The sequence below is a fragment of the Engystomops pustulosus genome, chromosome 9 (assembly GCF_040894005.1).
Source record: "Engystomops pustulosus chromosome 9, aEngPut4.maternal, whole genome shotgun sequence".
Taxonomy (NCBI): Eukaryota; Metazoa; Chordata; class Amphibia; order Anura; family Leptodactylidae; genus Engystomops; species Engystomops pustulosus.
Genome location: NC_092419.1, coordinates 74,510,200 through 74,521,936, shown reverse-complemented (window position 1 = coordinate 74,521,936; position 11,737 = coordinate 74,510,200). Strand labels below are relative to the sequence as shown.

General features: G+C 44.1%; 1 protein-coding gene across 1 annotated transcript in view; it reads left to right on the top strand.

Annotated features, from left to right (window-relative positions):
• The first annotated feature begins 4,848 nt into the window (after positions 1-4,848).
• The window catches only part of LOC140077834 (Krueppel-like factor 5), a 306,436-nt gene continuing 299,547 nt past the window's right edge, over positions 4,849-11,737 (top strand). Inside the window, exon 1 of the mRNA XM_072125367.1 lies at positions 4,849-4,925. Within this exon, the coding sequence (XP_071981468.1) occupies positions 4,923-4,925 (3 nt within the window). The 5' untranslated portion in view covers positions 4,849-4,922. The remainder of the gene's footprint in view (positions 4,926-11,737) is intronic.

Genomic DNA, 11,737 nt, shown 5'->3' with positions numbered 1-11,737 from the left:
TTTTGATCAATTGAGACAAGCGATCGGGATGACCAGAAGGAGTGATGGTCAGATTACCAATATCATTATTATGGTGTTGGTGACAATGGCGGGATACACTGTGTAGCTGGTAACCACTTTTAATTTTAGACCTATGTGTATTGACCCTCTCTCTTAGGACAGATGCATTGAAAAGTCTGATCCGCAATTCATGAACGAGGAAATTTCAAAGCGTTCACCCGTTACCGTGGATTGAAAATATTGAACACGGTGTGATATAAGGTTGCACGTGAGGCAGCGACTATTGTTGCATCTATAACTTCCCCTGAGATCAGGAAACAGAGATGTAGGTAGATGCCTCGTTTCTTTCTGTTTCTGACGTAACCTCGTAGGGGCCAAAAGGTTCTTTAAGGTAGGAGCTCTCCTGTAGGTAAGTAAAGGTCGAGTCGGGAGTATCTTCTCTAGGTGGGGATCTTTGAGGAGAAACGGCAAGTATTTGGAGAGTATACCTTTTATGGTGGTATGATCTGATGTGTATGTGGCTATGAAGTTAGGACCTTTTTCCTCTTCCATCACATCAGCTTTCTTCGTGGATGTCAGACAGGCTTCCTGGGACATTCCTTTGGTTCTAGTGTAGGCATCCTTGAGAATGTTTGAAGGATAGCCTTTTTCCTGGAACCTCTTACGTAAGATTTTGGACTGTTCCTCAAATGTGTAATCACTGGTACAGTTCCTCCTGCCATCCAAGATGAAAGCTGATGTGATGGAAGAGGAAAAAGGTCCTAACTTCATAACCACATACACATCAGACCATACCATCATAAAAGGTATACTCTCCAAATACTTGCCGTTTCTCCTCAAAGATCCCCACCTAGAGATGATACTCCCGACTCGACCTTTACTTACCTACAGGAGAGCTCCTACCTTAAAGAACCTTTTGGCCCCTACGAGGTTACGTCAGAAACAGAAAAAAAACGAGGCATCTACCTACATCTCTGTCTCCTGATCTCAGGGGAAGTGACAGATGCAACAATAGCCGCTGCATTAATATTTTCAATCCACTGTAACAGGTGAACGCTTTGAAATGTTCTCGTTCATAAATTGTGGATCAGACTTTGTAGTCTCTGTTTCAATGCATCTGTCCATTCTAATATGTCGGAAGGACTATCCAGTCACTAAGAGAGAGGGTCAATACACATAGGTCTAAAATAAAAAGTGGTTACCAGCTACACAGTGTATCCCGCCATTGTCACCAACACCATAATAATGATATTGGTAATCTGACCATCACTCCTATTGAACAGATTCCCTCCGGTCATCCAGATCGTTTGTCTCAATTGATCAAAAGAGAATATTTTTGGATCTTTAAACTTAACACTAAATGTCCATATGGACTCAATGAAACCCTGGAACGTGTCTAATAGATCCTACTATTTACTATATACTATATACAGCTAGACGTTCACAGTCAGACTCTTATAGCTTCAGTTATCATTCATATCATTTACTATATACAGCCAAATGCTCATAGCTCCAGTGATGCCTGTACTAGCTAGTCCTAAGACTGATCGAGCTGCATACCCTTCACAGCTCCAGCGATGTCTATACCAGCACCTTTTCCACTTGAGAAGCAGCGTTCTCCGTGACTTTTGTCCACGCATGCACGCTTTCCTTGCGCATGCGCAGATCCTTCCCGGTCAGCTTATTTAACCGCGAAGCCGACACGAGCGCTGCATTCAGTGTCCAGGCAGGCGAGCGGACCACACTTGAGTCTTACTCTGCTGTAAGTATTCTACCTCCCATTGTCCTTATTTGTCAGTACATTTCCACTTTATCATATAGTCTAGCCTGAACGCATTTCTCTTGTCACAGGCTTTCCAGCAGATTGGTACATCTACAATTCCTGTCTTGAAAAGGTAATTAGTTACACTCACACTTTGATCATACAGAAACTGAACCTATTGACTCAATCACACTTTCCTGTAGCTTACAGGTCTCCTTCATACTAATTTGCTTATTATTATGTGAAGACCCTGGGATGCATAACATTCAGTGTCAGTATTATCTGATTATATTTACCTTGTTCTTTTTATATATATATTTTTATATGTGTATATATATTGTCATGTTTTTCCCTATATTTAACAATACCCATGATATTTATATTATATAAATTTTAATTGCACTAATCTCCATTATTTTATCTATGTCCAGATCTCCACCGTCTTTTAATCATTACGAAATTTTAATCATTATGAAATTTTCTGCTATGTTACACTCTTGTTCCTGTACTTATTTATTTATTGGAAATAATGAAAAACCATGATGGATTCATTATTAAGCTCTATCTATTTATGTATCTTAAAAGCAGTTATCACCCATGAAGTTAGTATTTATTATATATTTATTACTTTTGCTGTTTGTAAAAACTTTTTTAGAAATTCACTTTGGACCTGATGAAGGGAACGGTTCATTCCAGAAACGCGTTGTCCCTTCACCTTTTGTACCCTGAATAAAATAGTTGTACGCAAAAAGCAGCGCGACACAGACCTGTTTTTTCTTCAGCATTTCTTTTTAACATAGTCATCCGTTCTATACCAGTTCTGGATACCAGGTCGTCTGCATCAGCCTATGGTCAACGTTTACCCTTCCTAACCGCATTTACCAAACAGATTAGCCTATTCTTGAAGTACATCTTTGATGTTTAATCACTGCCTGCGCTCTGTTATATGTCTTGTTTTTATATATATTCTTCTCCTAATGACAAGTGAGAGTCCGAAGCGCGTTACCGCTGTACACTGTGGTCTGTCCTGTGTGTGTTTTTTTACCATTTTCTCTGCGTTCCTGTTTTTTGCATCATGGATTTCTCTTTTAAAATGAAGAATACATTTTTGGATATGTTTTAACAGCTGTTTATTCCTTTGGAACCATTTGTGTTGGATCCTGGATTCCCCTCTTTTTTTGCCTGTGTTATTTTTAATATATTTTAGTATGGATCTCTGGGCCAGCGTTTGGGAATATTCCGTGCACCTGGCCAGTGAACATCATTAAGAAGATTGCAGCCAACAGTTGGTGAGCCGTTATCATACTACTTTTTCTTTTTGTTTACTATTATAGTAGTTATGTTCCTGTACATAGGGGGCAGTATTATAATAGTTATATTATTGTACATAGGGGGCAGTAATATAGTAGTTATATTCCTGTACATAGGGGGCAGTATTATAGTAGTTATATTCCTGTACATAGGGGGTAGTATTATAGTAGTTATATTCTTGTACATAGGGGGCAGTATTATAGTAGTTATATTCCTGTACATAGGGGGCAGTATTATAGTAGTTATATTCCTGTACATAGGGGGCAGTATTATAGTAGTTATATTCTCGTACATAGGGGACAGTATTATAGGAGTTATATTCTTGTACATAGGGGGCAGTATTATTGTAGTTATATTCTTGTACATAGGGGCAGTATTATTTTAGTTATATTCTTGTACATAGAGGCAGTATTACAGTAGTTATATTCCTGTACAAAGGGGAAGTATTATAGTCAGGGCCGCATCTGCCATGAGGCGGGATGAAAATTTTGCCTCAGGTGGCAGATGCGGAGCCCTGAAGCAGGCGGCAAAACAGCTGTGGGTGATTTGGGCACTCACCCCAATCACCCACAAGCAGTACAGAAATGCCGCTGCCATCACTATCTTCACTGTAGCGCTGCTCTAGAGGACGCAGGTGGCGTGTAATGAGGTCACGCTGCCTGCGTCCATGCAGAGCAGCGCTGACCGGCAGGAGGAGGGAGGAGCACACTGGCAATGTGTTGTATGGGGAGGGCTGGCTCCCGGTGGGCTGCTCCTTGCTGGCTGATGAAGTGTGTCAGACGGGAAGCCAGTGCGGAGTCTTCACTTACCAGTGGAGCAGCAGTCAGCTGGAGTGTGATCACTATGCTGCTGCTCCACCACAGCCTCGAACAACCAGCAAAGGATCCGGTGAGCTGAGCTCTTTGCACTTGCAGCAGAAGCTCAGATTATCAAGCTCCGCCCACCAGCTCGGAGCTTAAAGGAAACCTACCACTTCTGACGGTAGGTATGAGATACAAACACCGGGCACCAGCTCAGGGTGAGCTGGTGCCGGTGCTTAGTCTCGTTAGTGTTAAAACCGCGGTATCGCGGTTTTAACACTTTTGAAACTTTCTAGCAGAAACTGCTTCGGCGCTTCGTGCACACGATCGTGCGCGCGCCTACATTGGAAACGCCGCAGGCGTTGCGCGCGCACGATCGCGCGCAGCGCCGAAGCAGTTTCTGCTAGAAAGTTTCAAAAGTGTTAAAACCGCGATACCGCGGTTTTAACACTAACGAGACTAAGCACCGGCACCAGCTCACCCTGAGCTGGTGCCCGGTGTTTGTATCTCATACCTACCGTCAGAAGTGGTAGGTTTCCTTTAAGAAGATCATCAGCAGCTATATGTTTGCTACTGCCTGCTGTGTATAAGCTACAGGTATGCTGCATGTGTGATGCTGCATGTATGATGCTGCGTGTATGCTGCATGTATGATGCTGCGTGTATGCTGCATGTATGATGCTCCGTGTATGCTGCATGTATGCTGTGTATATGCTGTGGGTATGATGCTGTATGTATGTTGCGTGTATATGCTGTGTGTTGCATATGATGATGCTGCCTGCTGTGTGTGATGCTGTGTATGCTGCTGCCTGCTGTATATGATGCTGTGTATATGCTGCATGTATATTCAGTGTGTGTGATGCTGTGTATGTATGGTGTCGCTCTGCCAGTGCTAATTGCTTGTCTTTTAGAGCTACTGACTCCCCTCGCCCTCTTGCGCTGCTCTCCTAGGGTTGCTGTGTTGTCGGCAGTGAAAGGAGGAAATGAGTTACTCTTTTTCCCCCTCCATCTACCACCTGCTGATGTACCAGCAAGTTCCTCTAAAGAAGAATGGTATGTTATGATTCATTATAGGAGTAGTGGTGTATTTCATATATATATGGCTGATGTATGTATAGTTCAGAAATGTGTATCAATGTGGAATGTTAATGTAGTAAGTTGTAAATGTGTTGTGTACTTATGTGCTTTTAGTGTAAATACTATTTAACCGGTTCGCGACCGCCCGCCGTGTATTCACGGCGGCCGTCGCATTCCGATGCATGGAGAGGGCTCGCGGGCCGAGCCCTCTCCATAGCCGGTAAGTCTCTGCTGCATATTGCAGCAAAGGCTTACCGGTAACACCCGCGATCGGTGCCAGCACCGATCGCGGGTGTTTTCTTGCTGATTGCCGCCGGCAAAGCTGCCGGCGGCTTCAAACAGACGGCGGCGCATGGGCGCCGCCATCTTCCCGAGGATCGCCGCTCCCCGTGACGTCATCGGGGAGCGGCGATCCGTCGCCATGGTAGCTTCGGGTCTCACGAAAACCCGAAGCTACTTCGGGTTAACCCATTCATTACAATGTGCTATCAGCACATTGTAATGTATGAGGAGTAAAATCCCCATATACTGCCATACTGAAGTATGGCATTATATGGTAGGATCGATCAGACAACCTAGGGTTAAAGTACCCTAGGGAGTCTGAAAAATGGTAAAAATTAAAATAAAAAAAAAGTTAAAAAAAAAAAAATATATAATAAAAAAACCTAAAAATTCAAATCACCCCCCTTTCCCTAGAACTGATATAAATATAAATAAACAGTAAAAATCATAAACACATTAGGTATCGCCGCATCCGAAAATGCCCGATCTATCAAAATATGATAACGGTTTTTCACTGCGTTTAACCCCGTAACGGAAAATCGCGTCCAAAGTCAAAACTGGCACTTTTTTGCCATTTAAAAAAAAAGTAAAAATTCTATAAAAAGTGATCAAAAGGTCATACAGTCCTAAAAATAATATCATTAAAAAAATCATCAAACGTCGCAAAAGATGACACCACCCTCAACTGCATACAACGAAGTATGGAAAAGTTATAAGCACAAGAAGACGGCAAAATAAAATAAAAATTTTTGTTCATGAGGTTTTAATTTTTGTAAATGTATGAAAACATTATAAAACCTATACAAATTTGGTATCCCTGTGATCGTACCGACCCAAAGAATAAATTAGATGCATCATTTGTGGCGCTTAGTGAAAGCCGTAATATCCAAGCCCACAAGAATACGACACAAATGCGTTTTTTCACCATTTTCACTGCATTTGGAATTTTTTTCCCGCTTCCCAGTACATGGCATGGAATATTCAATGCAATCACTATGAAGTGCAATTTGTTACGCAAAAAATGAGCCGTCACACAGCTTTTTACGTGTAAAAATAAAAAAGTTATAGATTTTTGAACGTGGGGAGTGAAAAATGGAATTGAAAAAACGGGAAATGGCCCGGTCCTTAACCGGTTAATTTATGGGGGACAATTATCACTGCTTCTATGCCAGTTTCTGGGGTAGAAGAAATTAAATAATCACAATTTTTGCAGCGGTAAGCAATCAGAACCCGGTGTCTTGTATTGTTTTAATGCAAGACACCGGGTTCAGGTTATCGATCACATGCGTTTCCATAGAAACGTATACGCGATCGGGCCAAGGTCAGCCCCTGTACACTAGCGCTGTGTTAAGTTGCGTATGTAAATTCAGTGGGCTGGGGTAGGATTTTTTTGGAGGGAGTGGGGGGGCAGCATTTCAGTTTCCGCCTCAGGCAGCAAAAAAGCTAGAATCGGCCCTGATTATAGTAGTTATATCCCTGTACATAGGGGGCAGTATTATAGCAGTTATATCGTTGTACATAGGGGGCAATATTATAGTAGTTATATTCTTGTACATAGGGGGCAGTATTATAGTAGTTATATTCTTGTACATAGGGGGCAGTATTATAGTAGTTATATTCTTGTACATAGGGGGCAGTATTATAGTAGTTATATTCTTGTACATAGGGGGCAGTATTATAGTAGTTATATTCTTGTACATAGGGGGCAGTATTATAGTAGTTATATTCTTGTACATAGGGGGCAGTATTATAGTAGTTATATTCTTGTACATAGGGGCAATTTTTATTAGTAAAAAACAAACAAAATACATTTTACATTCTTATCAGAATTTACAAGAAATCATACATCAAAATTTCCATTTATAATAACTTAAATGTCCATCATTGGTTTAAGGGGTAAGAAAATAAGAAATAACCAGAATTACATGATGCATCATTATAGACATAAATTCCTCCAAAACTTTCTCTTCCCATCTCTTTTCCCAATCTCTATGGATCGGATCCACCTGAGCTCGGACATGATGAGTGTGACTGCGGTCATGTGCTGGAAGGACTCGCTATGGATGGAGACTCTGGTCCTGTTGTGCCAGTGGTAATACTTTATGATGGTTATAATTAGGTACATGGTCCCCCGGTCAATGTCCGTTATAGTTGATGTTACCCCATAGATGATCTCTGGGTATCTAAGAGATTGCAGACTTGGTATTTTCAGCCTTCAGGACACCTCCTACCATATCTGCCTCCCTCCCTGGCAACTCGGTAGTAAAGTGCTCCATAGTCTCCTCCTGCTGACATCCTAAGGGGCACATCTGGTCAGAAAGACTCAGGAATGCAAGCTTCCCATGCAGGGACAACCAGGCAATATCAAAGAATTTGGAAGGAAGCCTTGGTCCATTAAGGAACCTCAGACTCTTCTTCAGGGTGGCTGTTGTGCAGTCCCTCAGAGCTGGCTGTAACGAATAAAAGTTCCTACAGACACTGGTATAAAGGTCCTTCCTGGTCTTACTCTCTAATGTCTTGTCTATCCTCCACTTTTTCAAACACCTGAGACCATACTCCAGATACTGAGGGAGGAAGCCAGGAGTCCATCGACCCCTCTTGAGACTGCCGCCTCTCACCCAAGACTCTGCACAAGGCAATATCCAGTCCCTGACACTACTTACCCACCAGAGACCATTATTTGAGTCCAGGCTTCAAAAATTTACTTTCAGAAACATGGAGTCAAAGAAGACCCTTGGATTTAACATATCCAGCCCACCCTCTCTCCTCTGTAGGTAGGTGATCCCTCTTTTTACAGGTTTCAACTTATTCCCCCATAAAAGTTGGAAGAACAGGCTAAGGAGCCTAGCGGAGAGATATTCTGGCAAAGGAAAGACAACAGAGACGTAGAGGAAGACAGGGACCAGGTAAGTCTTCAGCAGCGTAACCCTTTCTCTATAGGTCAGCCTCCAGTTCTTCCATCGCTTAACCTTTGCATTTCCGTTTTCCAACTTCTCTTCCCAATTTAGTTTGGCATTATCTTCCCTCCCAAATTTAACCCCAAGGATTTTAATATGGGTGGAGGCCTTGGCGAATTGTGGTAGATCAAAGCCAGGAGCAGCATCCAATATCCAGAAAGCTTGACTCTTCTCAAGGGTGACCAGAGACCCGGGGGCCTCTGAGTAACTTCGGATGGCTGCAGACAACATCTCCACCTCACGAGGCTCAGATATCACCACAGTCACATCATCCGTGTTGGCGACTACCTTCAAGGGCAAGCAGCGGGGGACCGGCACCCCCTGAAAATCACACCACTGCAGTGATTGCAGAAACAAGTCTATGGCAAACACATACAACAGTGGACTCAGGGGGCAGTCCTGTCGCACCCCTACCTCTACTACCTGACAACCATTAATCAGAGGAAAGCTCTTCGCCTCTCTGTATAAAGTTCTGAGCCAATCTATAAATTGTCCCGGAATACCATACGTTGACAAAGTGGCCCATAGATAATCGTGATCAACCCTGTCAAAGGCCTTAGCATGGTCCAGACCTACAACATATCTCCCACACCTCAGAGCTTTACATCTCTCAAACATCTCTTATGGAGATGACTGCTCCAGAGATGTTCCGCCCTTTTACTGTGCCGTACTGAGAGCCTGCCAACAGTGCTGGGGACAAACAGACTAATCTAGAGAACAGAATTTTTGCCAGAATCTTCCTGTCAACATTCAAGAGGGCAATCGGGCTCCAGTTCTTGATGTCGCTAGGCTCCTTACCTTTAGACAGCAGAATAAGGGAGGGCGCTCTCATGGAGGGAGGCATCAGGTGATTTTCTAGACAATTAGTAAACACATCCACAAGGATCGGGGCTAAGAGGTCTCTAAATTTCTTATAAAATTTAGCTGTTATCCCATCAGGACCTGGTGCCTTCTTCAGACCTTACTTATCAATGGCCTCTTCAACCTCCTCCTCTGTTATTCCTGATGTCAAAGGAGAAAAATCCAAATCCCTAATGTCAGGACCTGGAGTTGCCTCCAAGAATTGAGACATTTTCTCTTTATCCAAAACCTTTTTCTGAAATAACCCAGCATAGTACGATCTCACCACCCCCAGGATACCCTACCGAGATTCCTGTAAAACTCCCTGGGATTCAGTGAGACCTGTGATCATTTTCTTGGCCACACGTTCACGGCAATTTTCATATGGATCCGGGATGCCTAATTTCCCGTAATCTCTCTTGATAACCAGAGACGTGTATCGGCTGTACTGATACTGCTTTATTTAAGACATCAGTTGGTCAATTTTATGTTTGTCCCCCCCTCCTGCCGAATAGAGTGACTCCAATTCTTTCCGCAGCTTGAGATACTGGCTGTACTTACTCTTACCCTTCTTCACTTACAGTCTCTGTAAGAGGGACCTGATCTCCTCCTTGACGTTCTCCCACCAGTCAGATATGTTGTCATAGAAGTCTACTCTCTGGAGCTGGTCCTGAAAAAGGGAGTGGACAAATTCTGGACATAGACATCATCCAGGATGCTGGAATTAAGTCTCCATAACCCTCGACCAATATCACAGCAGTTAGAGACTCCCATGGAAAACATATAAGGCCAGATGGTCAGAATATGGGACAACTGTCTCGCTCATCCTACTTACATTCTCTGACAAATGCCATATCGATCCTGCTATGTCTGTCAGCACAGGAGTATGTGTATTTAGGTGTCCTACCATCCAGGGTGAATACATCACATGAATTGGCCTGTGATATGATGTTACGTAGGAGTTTGGAGTCTCTGACCACTGCTCTGCCTGACGACCTTTCACCCGATGTCATGGTAACATTAAAGTCGCCCGCCATTATCACAGGGATTGAGGTGAAAAGATATTGCTGCACCTCACTGAACAGCTGGATTCTCTCTGTCACTGTCTGTGGGCCATAGATGTTAATCACCCGGAGCCGCCTACCATGGATGGTCACCTCCTCATAGCGACCTCCGTCAGCCTGTGCACCGTCACGTCTGTGTTGTTAAATAATATGGTGACCCCTGCGTATGGCTCCACAGCCAGTGACCAGTAAGAAGGACCAGACCGCCACTCACGCTCAGCCTCACGGAGATGCCCTAAGGTGGTCAGATGGGTCTCCTGCAGGAAGATGACATCAGCATCCAGATATCTCAGGTGGTCATATACAGCGTGTCTAGTCCTCCAGCTTTCCAAGAGCCATTCGAGCCTCTGCAGCTTCCCAGCGCTGCTCCGGCTTTTCCTGAAACCACTCCAGCCTCCAGCTTTGCCAGAAGCCACTCCAGCATCCGGCTTTCCAGAGCCATTGGAGTCTCTGGCTTTCCCACAAGCTACTCCAGAGTCTCTGGCTTTCCCAGAAGCCACTCCTGCCTCTGGCTTTCCTGAGCCACTCCAAGGAGACAGAAGAAGAAAGTAAGAGGGGCCCTACTGTCATGCCCGCACCCGCAATCCTTGGTATGGATCACGGGTACACCCATTCGCTTCCCTGTGGCGCGGTTACCCCTGGCCCGGACTTACATCTCCAACTTTCCTGCTTCCCGACTAGGCCACACGTCGGCTTTTCAAGATTTAAAGGGCCAGCGTCCTCCTGATTGGCACTGGCTAATCTGGCTCGCCATTATAATCCGGCTCCTTCCTTCCTGGCCGCATCTTCCAAGGTTCTTCCAAGGTTTCCAGACCTAGCTTTCCATAGCTGCTCCTGTATCGGCGGCTGCCGCGACCCAGGGGCGATTCTAGCTTTTTTGCTGCCTGAGGCGAAAACTGAAATGCTGCCCCCCCCCCCAAAAAAAAGAATTCTAACCCTGATCTCCTTTTATATTCAGTCCACTGAATTTACATATGCATATGTAACACTAGCACTGTGTTTACAAATGCAGCACAAGTGTACAGGGGCAGGCCTTGTATTGCGTATACATTGCAACGCATGTGATCGGTAACCACAATAAAACAATACAAAACACCAGGTTCTGATTGCTTACCGCTGCAAAAATCATTTCATTGCTGCTACCCCAATAACTGGCATAGAAGCAGTGATAATAAGCACACTTAATACATAAACATTCCACATTGATACACATTTCTAATTCATACATACATCAGCCATGTATATGAAATACACCACTACTCCTATAATCAATCATGACTTACCATTCTTCTTCAGCGGATCTTGCTGGTGCATCAGCAGGTGGTAGATAGAGGGGGCAAAACAGTAACTGAGGGGTTCAAGTGCTGACCAAAATAAGTAAGCAGTAGGGGAGAATAGCAGCTAAGGGAGGTGTGAGGTGAGAAAGCTGAAGGAAAGTCCATGGGAGCGCAGTTTGTGGGAGAGTGAAAACCTCAGAGCTGAGCACCTGGAGTATGGAGAAGGGGTCAGGAGAGCCATTAGTGGGGCTGGACAGCCATGTTCTTCCAGAGCCATCTCTGCTTCTCTCTCATCCCCTCCTTTCACTGCCGACAACACAACAACCCTAGGAGAGCAGCGCAGGAGGGGGAGGGGAGCCTGTAGCTCT